Raw genomic sequence first — 21,071 nt, forward strand, 5'->3', positions numbered from 1 at the left:
GAAACAGTAAGTGAACTGCTGCACAGCTTAAATGTGTCGCTCTCTACGTCAGCAACCGGCTGGAGTGCGTGGAGCTTCGCCTGGGGTTGGAGGAGGAGTTGACAGAGAGCTTATGGGTCAAGATTAGAGGACGGGGACGGATAGGCGATGTTACAGTAGGGGTCTGTTACAGGCCACCTGGCCAGGAGGACAGAGCAGATGAGGCGCTTTATAGCCAGATAGGAGCAGCCTCGCGGTCACAAGCCCTGGTCCTCATGGGGGGCTTCAACCACCCTGACATCTGTTGGAGAGACAATACGGCAGGGCACAGGCAGTCCAGGAGGTTCCTGGAATGCGTGGACGACAACTTCCTCCTGCAGGTGATAGAGGAGCCGACAAGGAGGGGTGCCATGCTCGACCTTGTGCTCACCAACAGGGAGGGACTGGTGGGCGATGTGACACTTAAGGATAGCCTTGGCTGCAGTGACCTCGACACGGTGGAGTTCAAGATCCATGGGGCAGCAAGGAAACTATACAGCAAGCTCTGTGCCCTAGACTTCAGGAAGGCGGACTTCGGTCTCTTCAAGGACCTGATGGGCAAAGTGCCATGGGAGGCGGCCCTGGAGGGACGAGGGGCCTAGGAAAGTTGGTCCACATTCAAGGAGCACCTCCTCCAAGCTCAGCAGAGGTGCATCCCGATGAAGAACAAGTCGGGCAAAAAGACCAGGAAGCCCGCGTGGATAAGCAAGGAGCTCCTGGACCAACTGAAAATGAAGAGGATAGCCTACAGAGGGTGGAAGCGGAGACAGATAGCCTGGGAGGAATACAGAGAAGCTGTAAGAGTGACCAGGGATCAAGTGAGGAAGGCTAAAGCCCTGAAGGAATTGAATTTGGCAAGGGATATAAAAAGCAATAAGAAAAGCTTCTATAGGTATGTAGGGGACAAAAGGAAGTCCAAGGAGAATGTAGGCCCCCTCCGGAAGGATACTGGTGCTCTGGTTACCCGCGACATAGAGAAGGCTGAGGTACTCAATGACTTTTTTGCCTCAGTCTTCACTGATAAAGCCTCTTGTCTTACCGCCCAAGCTGTGGAAAGAACTAGCAGGGACTGTGAGGATGAACCACCGCCCACTGTACTTGAAGACCAGGTTCGGGAACATCTGAGGAACTTGAAGGTGCACAAGTCCATGGGACCTGATGAGATCCATCCACGGGTCCTGAAGGAACTGGCGGATGAAGTTGCCAAGCCACTGGCTATTGTATTTGAGAAGTCGTGGCGGTCTGGCGAGGTCCCCGATGACTGGAAGAGAGGGAACATAACCCCCATTTTTAAAAAAGGGAACAAGGACGACCCGGGCAACTACAGGCTGGTCAGCCTCACCTCTGTGCCTGGCAAGGTCATGGAGCAGATTCTCCTGGGAACCATGCTAAGGCACATGGAGAGCAAGGAGGTGGTGGGTGACAGCCAACATGGCTTCACGAAAGGCAGATCGTGCCTGACCAACTTGGTGGCCTTTTATGATGGGGTGACAGCACTGGTGGACAAGGGTCGACCAATGGATATCATCTACCTGGACTTGTGCAAAGCTTTTGACACTGTCCCGCACGACATTCTTCTCTCTAAACTAGAGAGGCATGGGTTTGATGGATGGACCACTCGGTGGATAAGGAATTGGCTCAATGGCCGCACTCAGAGAGTAGTGGTCAACGGCTCGATGTCCAAGTGGAGACCGGTCACGAGTGGCATCCCTCAGGGGTCCGTGTTGGGCCCGGCCCTCTTCAACATCTTTGTCGGTGACGTGGACAGTGGCATGGAGTGCACCCTCAGCAAGTTCGCTGATGACACCAAGCTGTGTGGTGTCGTCGACACGCTGGAAGGGAGGGATGCCATCCAGAGGGACCTCGACAGACTGGAGAGGTGGGCCCGTGCCAACCTCATGAAGTTCAACCAGGCCAAGTGCAAGGTCCTACATCTGGGTCGTGGCAATCCCAGGCACAAATACAGACTGGGCGGAGAATGGATCGAGAGCAGCCCTGAGGAGAAGGACTTGGGAGTGCTGGTGGACGAGAAGCTCAATATGAGCCGGCAATGTGCTCTTGCGGCCCAGAAGGCCAACCGCGTCCTGGGCTGCATCAAGAGGAGCGTGGCCAGCAGGTCGAGAGAGGTGATTCTTCCCCTCTACTCTGCCCTTGTGAGACCTCACCTGGAGTACTGCGTCCAGTTCTGGAGCCCCCAACATAAGAAGGACATGGACCAGTTGGAGAGGGTCCAGAGGAGGGCCACGAAGATGATAAGAGGGCTGGAGCACCTTTCCTATGAGGACAGGCTGAAAGAGTTGGGGCTGTTCAGCCTGGAGAAGAGGAGGCTCCAGGGTGACCTTATAGCGGTCTTCCAGTACCTCAAGGGGGCCTACAGGAAAGATGGGGAGAGGCTATTCAGGAGGGCCAGTTGTGATAGGACAAGGGGTAATGGTTTTAAAATAGAGGGAGGTAGATTCAGATTGGATATTAGGAAAAAATTTTTTAGCATGAGAGTTGTAGAACACTGGAACAGGTTGCCCAGAGAGGTGGTGGATGCTCCATCCCTGGAGATGTTCAAGGCCAGGTTGGACGAGGCCCTGAGCAACCTGATCTAGTTGGAGATATCCCTGTTCCTTGCAGGGGGGTTGGACTAGCTGACCTTTGAAGGTCCCTTCCAGCCCTAACCATTCTATGATTCTATGATTCTATGATTCTATGTGCTACTTAAATGTGCAACTTAAATGTGCAGAAGTCCATGGGGCCGGATGACATCCACCCAAGAGTTCTGAGGGAGCTGGCGAAAGTGCTCACCAAGCCACTTTCCATCATTTACCAACTATCCTGGCTAACAGGGGAGGTACCAGCTGACTGGAGGTTGGCAAACGTGACGCCAATCTACAAGAAAGGTAAGAGGGAAGACCCAGGGAACTACAGGCCTGTCAGTCTGACCTCAGTGCCAGGTAAACTCATGGAACAGATCATCCTTAGTGTTCTCATGCGTCATGTACAGGACAGTCAGATGATGAGGCCCAGTCAACATGGATTTATGAAGGGCAGGTCTTGTTTGACCAACCTGATCTCCTTCTATGATAAAATGACCCGTTTAGTGGACGAGGGAAGAACTGTGGATGTTGTTTACCTTGATTTTAGCAATGCCTTTGACACTGTTTCCCATAACATTCTTCTGCAGAAGGTGGCTGCCTATGGCTTGGATGGAAGCACGCTTTGATGGATCAAAAACTGGCTGGACGGCCGGGCCCAGAGAGTGGTGGTGAATGGAATTAAATGCAGCTGGTGGCCGGTCACCAGTGGTGTTCCAAAGGGCTCAGTGTTGGGGCCTGTTCTCTTTAACATCTGTATCAATGATCTGGATGAGGGATCGAGTGCACTCTCAGCAAGTTTGCAGATGACACTAAATTGGGAGGTAGTGTTGATCTGCCTGAGGGTTGGGAGGCTCTACAGAGGGACCTGGACAGACTGGATCGATGGGCTGAGGCCAACTGTATGAAATTCAACAAGACCAAGTGCCGAGTCCTGCGCTTGGGCCACGACAACCCCCTGCAGCGTTACAGGCTTGGGAAAGTGTGGCTGGAAAGATGCACAGCAGAGAAGGACCTGGGGGTGCTGGTCGACAGCCGATTGAACATGAGCCAGGAGTGTGCCCAAGCAGCCAAGAAAGCCAACGGAATCCTGGCATGGATCAGAAACAGTGTGGCCAGCAGGAGCAGGGAAGTGATTGTCCCCCTGTACTCAGCACTGGTGAGGCCACACCTGGAGTACTGTGTCCAGTTTTGGGCCCCTCACTTCAAGAAGGACGCTGAGGTGCTGGAGCAGATTCAGAGAAGAGCAACGAAACTAGTGAAGGGTTTAGAGAACTTGTCCTGTGAGGAGCGGCTGAGGGAGCTGGGACTGTTTAGTCTGGAGAAGAGGAGGCTCATGGGGGACCTTATCGCTCTCTACAATTACCTGGAAGGAAGTTGTAGGGAGATGGGTGTCGGTCTCTTCTCCCACGTTATGAATGACAGGACAAGAGGGAATGGCCTCAAGTTACACCAGGGGAAATTTAGGTTAGATATCAGGAAAAATTTCTTTCCAGAGAGGGTTGTGAAGTATTGGAACAGGCTGCCCAGGGAGGTGGTAGAGTCCCCATCCCTGGAGGTGTTTAAAAACCGTGTGGATTTGGTGTTGAGCAACATGGTTTAGGGACCCTGCCAGTGCAGAGTGAATAGTTGGACTTGATGATCTTGAAGGTCTCTTCCAACCAGACGATTCTATGATTCTATGATTAAATTGCCCTTATCCCAGCCCACCACTTTTGCCATTTCCTCCTCCTGATTTTCTCCTCCCCACCACACTGCTGGGGGAGGAGTGAGCGAGCGGCGATGTGGTAGCTTAGCTATTGGCCGGGCTAAACCACGACAACACTCATGCTTGCACGCAGGTGTATAGACATGCTTGTGTACACAGACACATACGTGCACATCTGCACACACACACACTGGTATCGTACACGCATACTTGCCCACCTGCCAAAGTGAGCATGTACACAAACACAGGCACAGCTGCACACAGAAACACGCTTGTTCACACACACACTGACACTCACAAGTGCATTTGCAAATGAACACACAAGTGCAAGCACAGAGGAACAAACGCCCACCAGCAAAGACAGATGCAGAAGAGGAGGAGGAAGCACAGCCTCTCCCCACACACTCTGAGGACCAGGACTCCACTGGCCAGCTCTCTGTCTCTGTGCCCCTGACAACTTTAGGCAAGTCCTTGAAAGCCCAGTGCTGAGAAGGTAACTCAGGCACCAGCCATCTCTGGTGGATTTAATGACAGTGGTGGGCTTTGGGACTTGTGTGGGTTGGACAGAGGTAGTGACAGGAAAGAGAAGATGTATTGGGGTCCAAGCCACAGGGTCTTGTTGGAACATTCAGCCCATTCACATGCAAAGTCTCTATATAAGAGACAAAATCAAAATTAGAGACCACCCCTATTGCTGCAGCTCCGGGGGTTCCCGCTTTGCAAGTCAAAATAAGCCCAAAGTCTGACAAGATCCAGCCCATCTCTGGTGATCATCATAGGGCAGTTGAGGAGGTCTGGGACCAGTTCCAGCCTCAATGCAGAGAGAGATGCTGCCCTGACCTGCTCACACAGCAGCAAAGGGTTGTGTGTCTGGGCTGAGCCAGATGCCCTGCAGCTGCGAATGCTGAGGCTGGGACACCAGAGAGGAAGCTGGTCTGCTGATGTTGCTTTGAGGTAAATGCCCTCTCTTCTAAAAGCCAAACTAATATTAATTAGCGGGTGGCATCAGGAGGAGATTTCAAACTGCCTGAGCCAAGCCCTGACCTGGCTCATTAGAGCTCATGGAGCTGCACTGCTGAGCTGTCCATCTCCTCATCTGCTTTTAGCACTGGAGCAGTCTCCAGAGACACACGATTGGTGGCAGAAGGCTGTGGCCAGTGCTGCAGAAGTACCAGGAGGACAAACCTTGGGCCAGAAAGCCTCCTAGAAAGGCTGACATTTTCTAAGGGTCCTCACCTGACCTAGAAGGCTCTGACTCATGTTCCCCCAACTGTGACATGTCTCCCTAGGAAGAAGTCCAGCTCCTGGCTGTGCTCTGCAAGTCCAGAATCAGGAAGCAAGGTGCCAGCCAGATGGGTTTGTCACAAATCTTCTCAGAAAGCAGCTGCAGCATTGCTTAGGCTAAATCAGCTGCTGCCATTGTTAGCCACTGGGCAGCCATAATAGACGTGTACCAGGTGTGTAAAAAGCACACTTGTGTCAGGATTTTCCATCGTTGGCTGGTGAGCTCAGCAGGTGCTGCTCTGATGGACCATTATTGCTTGTCCTGTCACTACAGATCCTGGTAAAAAAATCTTTCTCCATCTTTCTTTTAAGCCCTCTTTATATCGTGAAAGACCGCAATGAGGCCTTCTTGGAGCCTTCTCTTTAGCCTCTCTGGCTGAACAATCCCAACTCTCTCAGACTTTCTTCATGGGAGAGGTGTTCCTGTCCTCGGATCATTTCTGTGGCCCTCCCCTCGAGGGCCTGCTCTTTCTTTATTGAGGAACCCAGAACCGGATGCAGTACTCCAGGTGGGGTCTCAGCAGGGCAGAGTAGAAGGGGAGAATCACCTCCCTTGACCTGCTGGACACCCTTCTTTTGATGCAGCCCAGGACACAATTGGATTTCTTGGCTGCAAGTACATATTTCCTGTTCATGTGAAATTTTTCAGTCACCAATATCCCCAAGTCCTTCTCCACAGGGCTGCTCTCAATCAATTCATCCCCCAATTTGTGTTGATACTGGGGATTACCCCAACCCAGGTGCAGGACCTTGCGCTTGGCGCTATTGAACTTCATGAGGTTCATAGGGGCCCACTCCTCCAGCCTCTTAAGGTCCCTCTGGATGCTGCCTCTTCCCTCAAAAGTGCCAACTGCAGCACTCTTGATGGCTTGGTGCCATCTGCAAATGTGCTGAGGGTGCACTCAATCCCATTCTCTACAATAGTAATGAAGATGTTAAATAATATTGTTCCCAGTACGGACAGAACAGGGGTAACAGTTTTAAACTGACAGAGGATGGATTTGGATATGATAGATATGTTGGATATAACGAATTCTTTGTAAGAGTGGTGAGACCCTAGAACAGATTGCATAGACAAGTTGTGGATGCCCCATCATTGGAAGTGTTCAAGGTCAGGCTGGATGGGGCTTTGGGACACTTGATCTAGTGAAAGATGTCCTTGCCTATGACGGGGGGTTGGACTAGATGGTCTTTCAAAGTTCTTCCAATCCAAACAGTTTTATGATTCGATCATTATTTGATTCTATGATTCCATGACAATCCCAGCCACGCCCACAGGGGAGCGCTGCTGCTCTGCTCGCCGGGACCACCTTGCTCCACTCAGCCCGGCCCCCCTGCCACCGGACATTGTCATCAACATCAACATTGGCATTGGCTTCAAGCATCGAAATCGACATCGGGCTTCTTCCAAGCTTCTCCATAGTTTCCTCCCAGGGCATCTCTTCTGGTACTCGGAAGCCATTCCGCAGAGTCAGCAGTTTGAGTTCACCACAGACATGAAACAATGATGTAGAGGTGACTGAAACCTTCAGACTTTATCCATAGGTTCCATACCATGAGGCTGTTAGTGAGGATTTCCCTCCACACCAAATGCAGAACAATTTCATATGCAGGTGAAGTCCCCAAGATATGTGATAAAAAATTTGGACACGCCTTGCACAGACACATTTGGGGTTCAAGGGTTGCCAAAGTCATGTCTCAGAGGTGGTCAGAAAGAGAATTGCCGTGTTACCTAAATGGGTCAAAGGTCTGAAGTTTGCTGAAGCTGAAAGCTGCCCACCGATGGGAGAGTTCTTTGTCCAGCTGGTCCCCAGGGAAGCCTTCGTGGCTCTAGGAGCTCCCTCAACTGTTCAAAGTCCATGTTCTTGGGCTTGAGAAGTAGAGAAGAGACCTGATGAGGCGCAGCTGCGTGTCCTGAGGGAACTGGCGGATTAAGTTGCTAAGCCACTATCCATCGTATTTGAGAAGTCATGGCAATCTGGTGAAGTTCCCACTGACTGGAAAAGGGGAAACATAGCTCCCACCTTTAAAAAGGAATAAAAAAGACCCAGGGAACTACAGGCCAGTCAGTCTCACCTCTGTCTGGCAAGATCATGGAGCAGATTCTCCTGGTGAGTATGCTAAGGCACATGGAAAATAAGGGTGTGACTGGGGACAGCCAATATGGTTTCACAAAGGGCAAATCATGCCTGACAAATTTGGTGGCCTTCTGTGATGGGTTTACAGCACTGGTGGATAAGGGAAGAGCAACTGACATCGTCTACCTGGACTTGTCCAAAGCATTTGACTGTCCCACACAACATCCTTGTCTCTAAACTGGAGAGACATGTATTTGACAGATGGACCACTCAGTGGATAAGGAATTGGCTGGATGGTCGCACTCAAAGAGTTGTGTTCCTCAGGGGTCAGTACCGGGGCTGATGCTGTTTAACATCTTTGTCAGCGACATGGATAGTGGAATCGAGTGCACCCTCAGCAAGTTTGCAGATGACACCAAGTTGTGTGGTATGGTGGACACACTGGAAGGAAGGGATGCCATCCAGTGGGACTTTGACAGGCTTAAGAGATGGGCCTGTGAGAACCTCATCAAGTTCAACAAGGCCAAGTGCAAGGTCCTGCTGAAGGATCAGGGCAAAGCCAAGCACAAGTACAGGCTGGGCAGAGAATAAATTGAGAGCAGCCCTGAGAAGGACTTGGTGGTGCTGATTGATGAGAAGCTCAACATGAGCCAGCAAAGTGCGCTGACAGCCCTGAAAGCCAATTGTATCTTGGGCTGCATCCAAAGTGTGTCCTTCAGGTTGTGATGTGATCATCGCCTTCTACTCTACTCCTGTGAGACCCCACCTGCAGTTATGTGTTCAGCTCTGGGGTCCTCAACATAAGAAGGACACGGACCTGTTGGAGCAGGTTCAGAGGAGGGCCCCAAAGATGATCCATAGTCTAGGTGCATGCCTCCTACAATGAGCGGCTGAGAGTGGGGATGTTCAGGCTGGAGAAGAGAAGGGTCTGAGGGGACCATCTAGCAGCATTCCAGTACCTAAAAGGGGATCTAAAATAAAGCTGGAAAGAGCCTTTATGCAAGTAAATATAGTGATAGGACAAGGAGCAATGGCTTTAAACTGAAAGAGGGCAGATTTAGACTAGATCTAAGGAAGAAATTCTTCCCTCTGAGTGTGGTGAGGCACTGGAAGAGGTTGCCTGGAGAAGCTGTGGATGCCCCATCCCTTGAAGTGTTCGTGGCCATGTTGGATGAGGCGTTGAGCAATCTGGTATAGTGGAGGATATCTCTCCCCATGGCAGAGGGTTGAAACTAGATGATCTTGAAGGCCCCTTCCACCCCAAACCATTCTGTGATTCTATGATTAAGAAGGACCTTCTGCTTATTATCAGGTTTACTGCAGCAGGCTGAGGAAGTGCAGCTGTGCTGCTACAGATCAATAGCACAACTACAGACAAAAGATTTCAGATGTGGAAGTGAAATGCCTTTATAAACAGTTGGCTTTCAGATGTTCTGAGATAAAATTCATTAGACATAATTCACAGGTGGAGGAGAGTGATGCGGGGTTTTCCATTCTTCCACCTGTTCACTTCTGCCAAGACATTGGCATTTTCATGGCAGGAAATAGAATAAAAAACTCCAGTGGTTGCTGTGAGACATTTCCACCAATGAGAAGGGATAAGATTTACACATAAAAAAATCCTCTCCCTCCAAGAATGGCAGCCAATTCTTGAGCACAAATTCTCTGGGGGGACCAATGAAGCAGTTAAGAGCTGTGCACCCACTTGCAACTCTCTCAGGAGGTGCACTCGGTACCCTTGCCCTTGCTGATCGTCATGTTCTCCTACAATTTCTGTATCAGACCAACTGATCAACGCACTGAGCAGCATGGGTGACTTTTTGCTGCTGATGCCTGCTGGCCATGGCCCTAGACTGGTTGTTGGAGGGAAGAAGAAGGTGGAGTAACAACTGTGGGCCATTCCAAAGGCTGTTCTCTGCATGACCACTCCTGCCATTCTGCAAAGCAAATCAGCTTCTGAATCCCCACACCTAACACTCACCATCCCAGCAAAGCTCTGACCATACGCTTCCTCGGGAGCTGCTGACCCCTCAGGCCCTCCTGCCTTTCTCGACATTTCTGGAGACACAACAAGGCAGACCCTGACAATAACTTGCAGCAGAGAAAACAGGGATGTCTTCCTCAGCTCCAGAGATCTTGCCCAAAAAATGGAACTACTGTAGGGTGTCCCAACCTCTCATTCTTCTGTGAATGGAGAAAGTTCTTCTTCTACCCTCAGCCCTTTCCAGCCCAGACAAACACACTTCTGTTTTGAGAGCTGAGGAGCGTCAATAGGGAGAAAGTCAACATGGAGGCCAGGTTTGAATGCAGCACAACTTTAATGAGTCAAAAGAGGGAAACAAAAGTAACTCCAAGTGGAGGACAGCAGCACATGGATCCTTGGGAGCAGGAAAGAGTCTGCGGTCCTTGGCCATGGAGAAGTTCCTGCATGATGTCCATCTGGCTGTCCCATAGAGGGAGAGGAGACAGATGATCCCCACCAGGATGGCCTTGGTGTGACCTTGTTACAAAGGGGAAGTGAATCAAACAAGGAAATGCAAAAGAAAGGCAATGTTAGACAGCTATGCTGAAAATAAACACCACAAAATTCATCCTCTGCCAAGCACCATCTTCTGAGTTCCTCAAGATGTCTCCTTGGGTCTTTTGGAGCCTCTTCATCAGAGAAGATACCTTCTGCCACTGTAGAGTCTGGAAATGCCAGAGAGGTCACAGCAGCCAGAGGCGATGGGCACTCCATCACAGCTGAGGATGCTGCCAACAGCAGCAGAGGTGGAGGAGCCCACAATGGTGTTCTGTGGGAAGGAGCTGAGGATGGGGCCGGGCAGGGTCACCACTACAGGAGACGGCTCCATGACAGCGGTGGAGTTCTGGCACTGCCTGACACAGGGCTCATTGCAGCTATTGGCCAGTGTGGTTGGGCCACAGGGCTGGCATGGCAGGCACTGGTTGTAGCAGGACATGTCCCTGGGCTGCAAGTGCACCTGGGAGAGAAGCAGGGAGGAAGCAGAGCACAAGGGTTTCATGAGGACCAGCCTGATTTCCCTGTCACAAAGGAACCAAGGACACCACTGAATGGGGAGATGGAGGCAGTGCCAAGAGAGACAGTCTTCATTGTCTCAGCCTGCTGGGTCTCTAAAAAGAGCAGGGAAGGTCTCTCGTAGTGCACAAACCAAAAGCCCCCCCAGCCACATCCCAGACTCTCTCTGAGAAGACCTTCTCCGCGTTTCTCTCTGCCATGAGAAAACAGGTACTGAATGAAAGGAACGTGGAGCCTGAGATCACTGTGCTGTGAGTGGAAGGACACACCCTGTGTCTTGCACTGGGAAAGCCAAAGAACTGATGACAGCTTTGGTCTTCAGCCCTCAGGAGCTTCATGTCCTGCACTGCAATCTCAGTCTGAGTGCCCAGTGACTGCTCCTGGGAAGGACAACAAGGACTGTGCACAGTGTGTAAAGTTCCTGAGCCCATCTGCCCTCCTGAATATTTGTCTACCTGAGCTAAGGTCCAACTTGGACACAGTGCAGTTGAGGACTTCCCTTATTCCCTTCAGGGACCTTGGTGAGATCAGTGCCAGGGAGATCTTTTGGAAGAGTTCAGGTGGAACTGATTCCTGTCTCTATGGAGCTGCTTCTGAGCTGAGGCTCTAGTGTAGCTGATGGCCAACCTCATTGCTTTCTCATGAGGTAACAGGCACTGTGGAGAGGGAAAGGGCAGGGGTTGTGTGTACTTGGAGTTTAAAAGGACCTTTGACACCCTCTCCTTTAGTTCCTGATGATGAATGGGTTCATTAAGAGGCTGATAAGGTGTGGGGGAAAATTGACTGGACTTTCAGGCACAAAGAATTGTGATCATGAAGAAATGATCAAACTGGAACCTCATGAAGGTCAAAAAGAGCAAGTTTTTGCATCTGGTGTGGAAACCAGACTATGCAGTCAGAAATGTTGGGGAATTGCTGTCTTTGAAGCAGATTCACAGAAAAGGATGTGGGTTTTTTAAGAAACAATTAGCTGAACGTAAGAGAGAGCAGTGTGTCCTTGCAGCATGGAAGGCCAAGAACATCCTGAGCTATGAGAGCCAAAGTGTTGCCAGCAGCAGCAGGAATGTGTCCCTGACTCTCTGTCGCATTGAAGACTACATCTGGACCACTGCATCCAGTTTGGGCTACCAGTTGAAGATGGATATTGACATACAGAAGGAACTCCAATGCCACTTCCTGCTTTCCGCAATTACCTAATCAGAAGTGGCAGAGAAGATGGAGCACTTTATATTAAGACACTGTAATTTCTCAGCAATAGAAGTAAACAAAATGGACAAGGAACTGGGACATGTAGAAATCTGACTAAGCAATAGGCTAAAAGAAATAAGAACTGGAACAGGTTTTCCAGGGATGTTGTGCAATCTCCATGCTTGGAGGTGTTCAAGGCTGGACTGAGAGTGGTCTTGACAAGTCTGGTGCAATGGCGACATCTGTTCTGAGTGGTGGATGGATCTAGATGACCTCTGGAGGTCCCTTCTCACCTCCATTCTGACTGTGTAACTCCCACCAGGTATGCAGGCCCTGCTGTGAGCTTGTGCTTGCTGGGGAGTTGACAGGCCATGACTGGTCAATTGCAGGATCAGTGTGGTGGATCAACCTAAATGTCCTCTAGAGGTCCCTTCTCACCTCCATTCTGACTGTGTAACTGCCACCTTGCCCTGCCCTCCCTGAGCCCTGCTCGCCCACGGACACGTGTCCTCCCGCTGCCTTGGCCTCAAGCCAACTTCCCGGCCCGGTGCTGGGAGCGCAGAGGGGCAGCTGAAGGGCGGCTCTCAGCCTCCTCCCTCCCGTGGGCAGGAAAGGAGCGGCTGCTGTTGGCAGCCCCCGAGCTCGGAGCCGGCTCTGGGAAGCGGCTCCATGTCCTGGGCCAAGGCCCTGCAGCTGTCCCGTGTGCAGCTGGCGCTGTGCAGGCTGCTTCTTGCTGCGGGCCGGGCCGAGGGCATTTGCCGGGCGAGCAAGTGGTGCCCGTGCAGAGCCGCTGAGCAGCGGGAGCCCGGGCGAGCCCCGAGCGGCGCCGGCGCAGGGCTCAGCCCCGGGGCGGAGCTGGCGGCGGCGGAGAGGAGAGGAGGCGGCGGAGAGGAGGCGGCGGTGCCGGAGCAGAGAGCCGGGGCTGGCGGGGGGCAGCGAGGCGCGGGCGGCGGAGCGGCGGGATGCGGCGGTGCCGGGGCGCGGGGCTGGCGGGGCTGGCCGCGGTGCTGCTGGGTGCGCGGGGCTGGCGGGGGGGCCGGGGGCTGCGTGGGGCCGGGGCTGGGCCATGGGGCGGCGCCCGCAGACCCTTCGAGGCTGCCGTCCCCTGTGGCTTCTTCACAGATCTTTGCCTCCAACCATCATGCCCTCTATCCGTCCCTCTGCTACCATCCCACATTGCATCTTCAAGCTCCTCGCTCTAGTCTCTGTCCAATCCTCCTTGGTTCTTTCCTTCCCTCTGTGTCTTTCCGTATAACTCGTACATTCATTCCTTCACCCTTACTACTCACTTTCTTTTCTTTGTCTATTTTTTTCTTCCATGACTCCACCTTTCCACCTATCATTCATTAATTCATGTCTCCACCAACTTGTAACAAGCACCTCATATGTTGCGATCCTTTGGAATCTCTTCTCCTCATCATCTCTACTTGTTCCTTACTGCTTTTGCGGCATTTGTTTGGGAAAGAGCAGGCAGGGCTGGGCAGAAAGAAGGTTTTGAGATTAATTTTTCTTGTTTTTGTTCTCTGCGGTGGCTGTGGGCAGAGCCCAGGTGCAGCAGGAGCCGTCGGCAGAGACCACCGAGGGCACCGGCATCAGCATCAACTGCTCACACCCCAACATACAGTCAACCGACTTCATCCACTGATACCGGCAGCTCCCGGGCCGAGGCCTGACATTCCTCGTGAGCAGCAGTAAAGGGTCCAAGGAGGTGCCGGAGCCGCCGGGGCGGCTGTCGGTGTTGCCAGACCGCCGGTCCAGCGCCCTGTGGCTCGCCCGGCCCCGGCGCGGGGACGCGGCGGTGTATTACTGCGCGCTGGGAGACACGGGGAGAGGAGCCGGGGCTGCGGCCGGGCACGAACCGCGGCGGGCGGGGCCGGGCGGCTGTGTCGGGGGCGGGGGGGCAGCCCCGGCCGGGCCCGCCAGGGGGCGCTGCCGCTCCGCCCGCCGGGGCCGCCTCGCCCCGCCCGGCCCCGCCCGGCCCCGGCCCCGCTTCTGCCGTCGGCACCGGCACCGACGGGGCCCCGCAGCCCCGGGAGTTCCCCCCTCGGCGGCTCCAGGCTCGGTCCTGCCGCACGGACCGGGCATTGCCGCTGCTCACCGGGCAGGGGCTGGGGATCTCTTTCACCCACTAGCGCAGCCGGGCACTGCTTGAACAGAAAGACCCAACTGAGTCAGTGCTGGCAGAAGCCGTGGCTTGGAAACCACAACCAGAAGTTGTTTCTTGCTGGTAACTTTGTAAATAGGCTCAGAAACACTATTGCAAACTGAATTCTCCAGCTCTCCAGTCCAATTCCAAGGCGTTTCTGCTGCCCTTGGAAAGGCATCCTGTAGAGCCAGCAGTTCTACCTTGGCACCAACAGGAGAAGGAGATACTGATGGTCACAGACACCTGTCACAGACACACATTGGCTGGTGTTTGGGACATAGAGCTTAACTGCACAGGATTCCCCTTAACTTCAGATTGAGAGACACTGGTGTTGAAGGGACTATTGGAGAGACACTTTCGCTGGGCACTTGCTGAAAGACTCATTTGAGCCTCAGGTTCAGAGCTCAAGGTGAGCCACAAAGAGATCTGCCGCGTTTCCCTCTGGGGCTGAAGGTCTTAGGTGGCTGAGAAGTGGAAGGAGACCTATTGGCATGGAATGTTGAGCAAAGCCCAGTGCCCAGGGAGGCCTGGGTGGCTGTAGGAGCTGACACAGCTGTGACAGTCCATGTTCACAGGGTTGTGAGGCACAGAGGAAAGGCTCAGCCACCTTTCCTGCCTCAGCTGGGGACTATTGTGGCAGCACCAGTTGTATTACAAGGGAACTCCTGGAAGGTTTTCAGTCATTGGAGAGCAGAAGGCAGCCCATTGTCCTGCTGTCATGGCCTTGACTGAACAACAGGACACAGAAGGCCCGCTGGAAGCCAGGTTGTTCATGGGAGCTGCTATGCTAATAACCGCCTTCCTGCAGTCCCTGCCAAGTGTGTGAGGAGCCCTGCTCCAGGCAGCAGACAGCAGAAGACATTCAAAGCAAGTAGCCCTTTTGCTTGCCTGGACATGGGGGTTCTGGGGCCCAGGGTGGGACAAGCAGCTGGAGATTGTGGGTAATGTGAGCAGGTGAAGGGACACAGAGGGACTGCCTGCACAACGGAGAGATGTGTTGCCATGTCTTCCCTCTGCCAGAAGGAGGGAGTGTGCCTGTCCCTGTTCGTCTGCTTTCTGCAGCAGATGCTCTTTACAGAGATGCTTCTCTTCAGGTGCCTCCTCTATGGCTGGAGGCAAAGGGAGAGAGTGTGCAACACCTGGGTCCAGGCACTTCAGTGTGTTCCTGGTCCTATCTCCATCTAGACAGAGCCAGGGTGGACATGGGTGGGTGCAGGGCTGCCTTCTCCATCTCCTGCAGAGCTGGGTGCAGGCCTGTGCAGCTGGCTAGGTGGTTGATGTCAGGAGAAGTTTGCAAGGGCAAAGTACTGTCCCTCTGATGGACAGTACTTAAAGCGTGAGTTCAGTATCTCTCTAGAGAGCCTTGTGGTAGAGGTTGGGGGAAAGACCCAAAGAGGCCTGTGTGGAGCAGCAGGGAGAGAGATTGGCTCCACCCTCTGGGCCTCTCTGATCTGACAGAGGCAGAAGAGGTGAAGTTGCAATCATCAGATCCTTCATGCTGGCAGGTCCCTGGGCACCCTGTGAACAGAGAGTGTGACAGGGTCCTGATTTTGCTGGCAGCCCTGGTGGTACTGGCAGACTTTGGTGAGACATGACTTTCAGGCTGGGGAGAATGAAGCAAGGGTTTGTGCAGCTGCTGGTGGAAGGGAGGAGCTGTGAGTCCTGACTCCCTGGGGGACCTGGGAGAGCAGGGGCTGCAGATGGGTATGTCAAATAATCTGGGAGATGTCGGGAGTAATGGGCATCAAAGGAGGAACAAAACCTCACCTTAAATATGCAGGTTCTGAGCGTTCCTGAGTGTGCTGCTAATAGAGATGAAGCCTAAAGAGGGAAAGATGTTAGGAAATGGAGCGATGAGGCAGGTAAGAGCTTCTCTCCTAGATGCATTGGATACAATGCTGCCAGTCGCTGTAGGGATGGTCATAAATCTTGTAGGACAAACATAGACGGCTAACTCGGTGCAAGAAAACCTAAAATGCCATACAAGGAGAGGGTAAGAGCAGAAGATGTGATGTGTCATATGGAGGAATTTTTACAGCAAGAAGATATCAGAGGTGGGTCAGAGACGGAAGAGGAACAGCTCATGTCTTCTGCTGCTGAAGGAGAGATCAGCCATTAACATAGCTCAGAGGCAGATATGGAGAGAATTTGTGGAAGGAAATTCCAGTGAGCATGGCTGAAAAGAAGGATGATCTGGCAGGTGAGGAGTGACATCATCCTGCAGAAAGAAGTGTGCAGGGACAAGTAATTCAGCCTTTCAGAGGCTGAGAAAAGTAAGAGAGAATGTGGGGACAGTGAGCAAGTTGATGAAGTAATAGATGGACAGGTAGACAGCCAAGCAAAGCTGAAAGCTTTTTCTGGCTTTACAGGTCATGCCCAGAAGGACTCTGTGCTCCAGTTCCCAGCAGAAATGACCATCCAGGTGGGACACAGTGCAACTCTGCACTGCAATTTCTCCACCACAGATTCCAGTCCTCACATCTCCTGGTACCAGCAGCTCCCAAATCAATCCCCTCAGATGCTTCTCTGGGTGAGCATGTCCAGATCCCACAAAGATTCAGGGAGGTTCTCCTCCGTGCTGTCTGCAGAGGACTCCCAGGTGGTGCTGCATGTGCGGGATGCTGAGCTCCAGGACAGCGCTGCCTATTTCTGTGCACTGAGCCCGCACTTGTGCCCACAGCTTGCAGCACTGCTCAGAAACATGGGGGCTGCACTGAGGAGCAGTTCCCTCCCTGCCACTGCTTGCATGTAGCCCTGAGCTCAGCCTGCCCAGCAGCAACACCTGGGCGCTGTGGTGAGGCTGGGCCTCTGCCTGCCCAGCCTGTGCTGCTGTGAAGCACATGCCAGCGTGACTGTTACAGCTGCCTCTAGACCCAGGGACTTTGATGATGAAAAGAGTCCAAGACACCTGACTTGGGGCAGACCCACTGGAGGCTACACCATAAACAAGCCAAACCAGGCTTGTAAATGCCCTCTGCTTAAAATAGCTGGTACACTGGAGTGAGTGCTCAAGGCTAGTAACCTGTCAGCTTGTCTTCTTGGTCCGTTTCCCTGTGCCTCCAGTGATGGCCACAGCTGCAGAACAAGGTTTCTGGTAGGAGGCACAACTGTTCTTATGGTTTTGCTATGTGGCCATAGTAGCCCAAGGAGGGAAGAGCCCTTCTTTTCCCTGCATCTGCGCGTCAGCAAGTGAAAAAAAACATCAGCTAGAAACTGAAAAAAATTCTCTGTTCAAACACTTTCCTGCATTTATCTACTGCCAGATAGTGGTCCCAGTCTTTTTCCTGTGTCTTCTTCTCAGGGAAACCACCAGTGCTTGGCTGGGAGGCACCCCTATGTCCCTGAGTCCATGCTGGTTTCTCTGTCCAACAGCTGGTCATCATATTTCAGTGGTCTTGTTTTCTGCCATGGGCAACAGGAATGGTTCTGGGGACCTGTTTTTAGGTAATCCCACCCCAGGACTGCATGTGGAAACTCAGCTGGAGGGTGCTGACCTTCCAGCTGGATCCCACCCTATGAAGTGGTCTTTTGCTCATGAGGCATCATCTGCTTCAGCTGAGAAAGCCTAGGGTACTTGGTTGTTGTCCTACTGCTGTTCTAGTGTGGCCTGACTCTCCAAAGTGATATAGGTCTTCTCTGCCAACCCTGTTGGAGGTTTTGCATGCCTTTATTTATCTCAGAGTGTTGTCTAAAACCAGTACCCTAATTGATGATTGCTGATTGCTGACACAATAGAAACTTGAAGTTTGTGCTTTCTCTTGCAACATCTGTAAAGCCACATCCTTTAGAACAAGTTAATGATTTACCTAGAACAGAAAAGTGAATAGAAGGCTACCTGGCAACGATGTTTGTACTAAACACTGTGATTTGTTTGATACAAAATTTTATCTGAGTGGTAAATACCAAGTGTGGTCAGCAAACAAGAAAGTACAACCTGGAACTGTACAGGTGAACTCATTGTCCACCTACCCAAATGATATCACCTAATCAAAGAGAACAATAGATGTAGGAAACTGGGCATGTGAAGTAATTTGCATGTAAAGAGAGAGAGAATAACAATGAATGTCTAAATATGTTAACAATATGTTAACTAAGTTCATATTCAGGGGCCGAGTGTGCATGCCAGGTGGAGATATCCCCCCATGCACTCTGTACAACAAAAAAGCAATGCCACTTTCTAACACTGCAAATTGTGTTAGAGAGTTTCTGTCCAGATTTTCGGTGACAAAAAACTCTCGGCAACATTGATGGGGAATTGTTGGCAGCCTTCAATGTCCTGCACTCCACTGTGTCTAGAGTCCCCTGGATATTTCAGGTCCTGTTTTTGGTTGCTCTCCAGGGTTGCAGAGGGCTTCAATGCCCAACAGACACAATTCTCTCCCAAAAGCAAGGAATGACAATCAGCAATGGCTGCCTGAAGACAGATCCAGGATCAAGTTCTTTCTCCAGCCTCAGTTCCCATTTCCTAAAGTAATGAGCCAGTTGCTGGGAATTCTTTAGGGAATTGAGACAAATCCCTGATAAAATGGAACACTTAGCAAACTGGAATACAAACCTGTGGAGGGACCACTCCTCCATTGTTCTGTCGGAGAATTGTTTCTGGATGGAGTTTGTGACTCTTTCCAAACTCTGTTCTTTTGAGCACTTGGAAGCATTCTGAGTCGACCCAGGAGTGAAGAGAGGGAGGTTGTATCTCTAAAATCAAGGCTTAGCACACTTTAAGATGGCTGTAGGTTGGGTGAGATGAGCTCACTAGGGAACTGGTGCCTCCTCTCTACCTGGAACGATAAGATGCACTGACACTTTGGTGAGGAACTTCTACAGGTCAGAAGTCATCAGAGGGAGTGTTACCCAACAATAAAGGGGTTAAAGTTTTGTGTAACAATTTCATGAAGGGTTCAGTCGGCAGTAGGTGATTTACACATACCTAAAGAAACTAACAAGACGTCCAACCTTGAAGCTGCCAGAAGTGATTAAAACAGAGACTCTTTATCAAGAACTGTCTGCCCTTGGAGGGAACATCCCAGAAACTGCAGAAACTGCATAAACTTTGTTATCATGTTTTTCTAAACTGTGAACATGCAGTGACTTGGGGGAAAAGGTAATTCTGGCAGGGGGAGATCATGACCACCGACTCACGGACCACCTACTCTAATTACACCCCAGACCCAAAAGAAAGGGGCAGAGGAGGAAAACTGAGCATGCGAAGTAATTTACATGAAAAGTGAGAGAAAATTAACCAATTGTTTAAGAATATGTAAATATGTTATGAATTATGCATGATTGTAGTGTATAACTAATTTTCTGTCCAGAAGCCGGTGTGCACGCGAGGAGGAGAAATCCCCCGTGCACCCAGTGCTGCAATAAAGAATACCTGCTTTCTAAAACTTTAAAACAAGTCTTGGAAAGTTCAGTTTCCTTTTCAGGTATCAGGAGGGGATGAATCTATTTGCTCCACTGAGGTCCTTTGAAAGGCCACCTTATTTCTTCGGAAAGCCCACCCCAAAGCTTGCTTCATTTCTTTGTTCCTTAGCATGTAAATGAAGGAGTTCAATGAAGAAGTTACAACTGCATGAAGGTAATCATAAGTTTGTTCTGATCCAGAGAGTTTTCACCTGATGTCTTGACTTATAGGAACATGGTAGAGCCATACCAGTTCGCAAGTTGAAAATCCCATTTACGAAAGTGTGGATGGCAGCTGAGAGTCTCCAGCTACATGACAGGCTGTCCTAGTTTTAGCTGGGACAGTTAGCTCTTCTATTTAACAGCTAGAAGAGCTCCATGTTTTGGTTTTACTCAGAGGCTCGCTCTGAGAAGAATGCTGATAGCAAGCTGATGTTTGAGACTCCAAGGACTTTTCAGTGTGCCGGAGTGCAGAAGCACGGCGGGATAAGGGGGGAGCATAGCCGGGACAAGGGGGACATGATTCCCCTTGTGATTTGTGGTGGAACTTAAGATTGAGGCCAAACTGGCCAATCAGCATTCCATATCATGCAGCGTCATGCCCAGTATAAAAGTGAGGGGCAGCCGGACAGAAGAGCTTTTGCGCTTTGGCTCTTTTGCTGCTTTTGCTCTTTTGCGCTTGCTGCGCTTTTGCTCTATTGTTTTTCTTTCTTTTTTTCTCTCTCCCAGCACTCCCACTCTCGGAGTACTCTCTCTCTCTCTCTCTCTCTCTCTCTCTCTCTCTCTCTCTCTCTCTCTCTCTGCCCCTCTCTATTTCGGGGCCTCGCGTTCGTCCGGGATTGCAGCTTTGGGACGAGACGGGCTTCGCATACGAGGGGGTGGTGAGCACCTACACTGTATTAAATCATCTGTATTAAATTGTTCTTATCTCAACCCACGGGTTTCCTGTTTATCCTTTAATTCTCTCCCTCGTTCCGGTCATTCCTGGGGAGTGACCGGCTGTGTGTGGGGGTTCAGCCTAACCCATGACACAAGCATCTGCAGAGGAAGGGAATAACATACCTGCACGCTTCAGGGCAGAAAATTCTGAGTTACAATCTCAGCAAACGAGACTGAGGGAATGGAAAACTGTCATGACAGCACAGCACTGGAAAATATTTTCTCTCTTCTTCAGTCAACCACAGGGGCTTCCGACTGAGATGGTAGCAGCACAGGGCAGCATCACAGTCATTACTCAAGGACTCATGATCTTGTATATTTGGTTTCTTCCAAGTCTCAGCACAATCTCTTTGCAAATACCTCCATTTTCTCCCCTGACGAAGCTATGCTTCTCAGCATAGCTGCTAGGGGTAAGGCTCATCTCTTTGCAATTTTTCCATCTCAGATTCAGAGGAAGGACGTCTGCTGACCAAGTGGAAAGATGTAGGATGAAATACTCTTCTCTCAGCTCCTCAGGCTACCTCCCTTTTTTGAACAGAGAAAAGGCTCTTACTTGGTAAGAGTCATAGCTCATCTTGTCTCCTATACATGGCTAAGAGCCCTCTGTAAGTGTACAGCTGCCTCTGTGTGATAGTTTGATGGGGGGGGTGTTCTGGTGGCAGGGGAGGGGATTTGCTCCCTGTGCCAC

The 21,071-nt window shown here is 51.3% G+C and overlaps 2 protein-coding genes and 1 gene segment (V, D, J or C); 2 read left to right on the forward strand and 1 right to left on the reverse strand.

Moving 5' to 3' along the window:
• Positions 1–21,071, forward strand: part of LOC147527043 (T cell receptor alpha chain MC.7.G5-like) — a 158,181-nt gene that overhangs the window by 18,418 nt on the left and 118,692 nt on the right. The gene's annotated exons all lie outside the window — the stretch shown is intronic.
• LOC104371437 (feather keratin Cos1-1/Cos1-3/Cos2-1) lies at positions 10,328–10,630 on the reverse strand. The gene has a single exon (XM_009990446.2). It carries the CDS (start codon positions 10,628–10,630, stop codon positions 10,328–10,330), a length of 303 nt encoding a protein of 100 aa, XP_009988748.2.
• Positions 15,895–21,071, forward strand: part of LOC147527044 (T-cell receptor alpha chain V region 2B4-like) — a 100,552-nt gene continuing 95,375 nt past the window's right edge. Inside the window, 2 exon segments of the V gene segment in view lie at positions 15,895–15,951; positions 16,560–16,702. Coding sequence covers positions 15,895–15,951; positions 16,560–16,702 — 200 coding nt within the window.

This window comes from Tauraco erythrolophus, chromosome 25 (assembly GCF_009769465.1).
Source record: "Tauraco erythrolophus isolate bTauEry1 chromosome 25, bTauEry1.pri, whole genome shotgun sequence".
NCBI lineage: Eukaryota > Metazoa > Chordata > Aves > Musophagiformes > Musophagidae > Tauraco > Tauraco erythrolophus.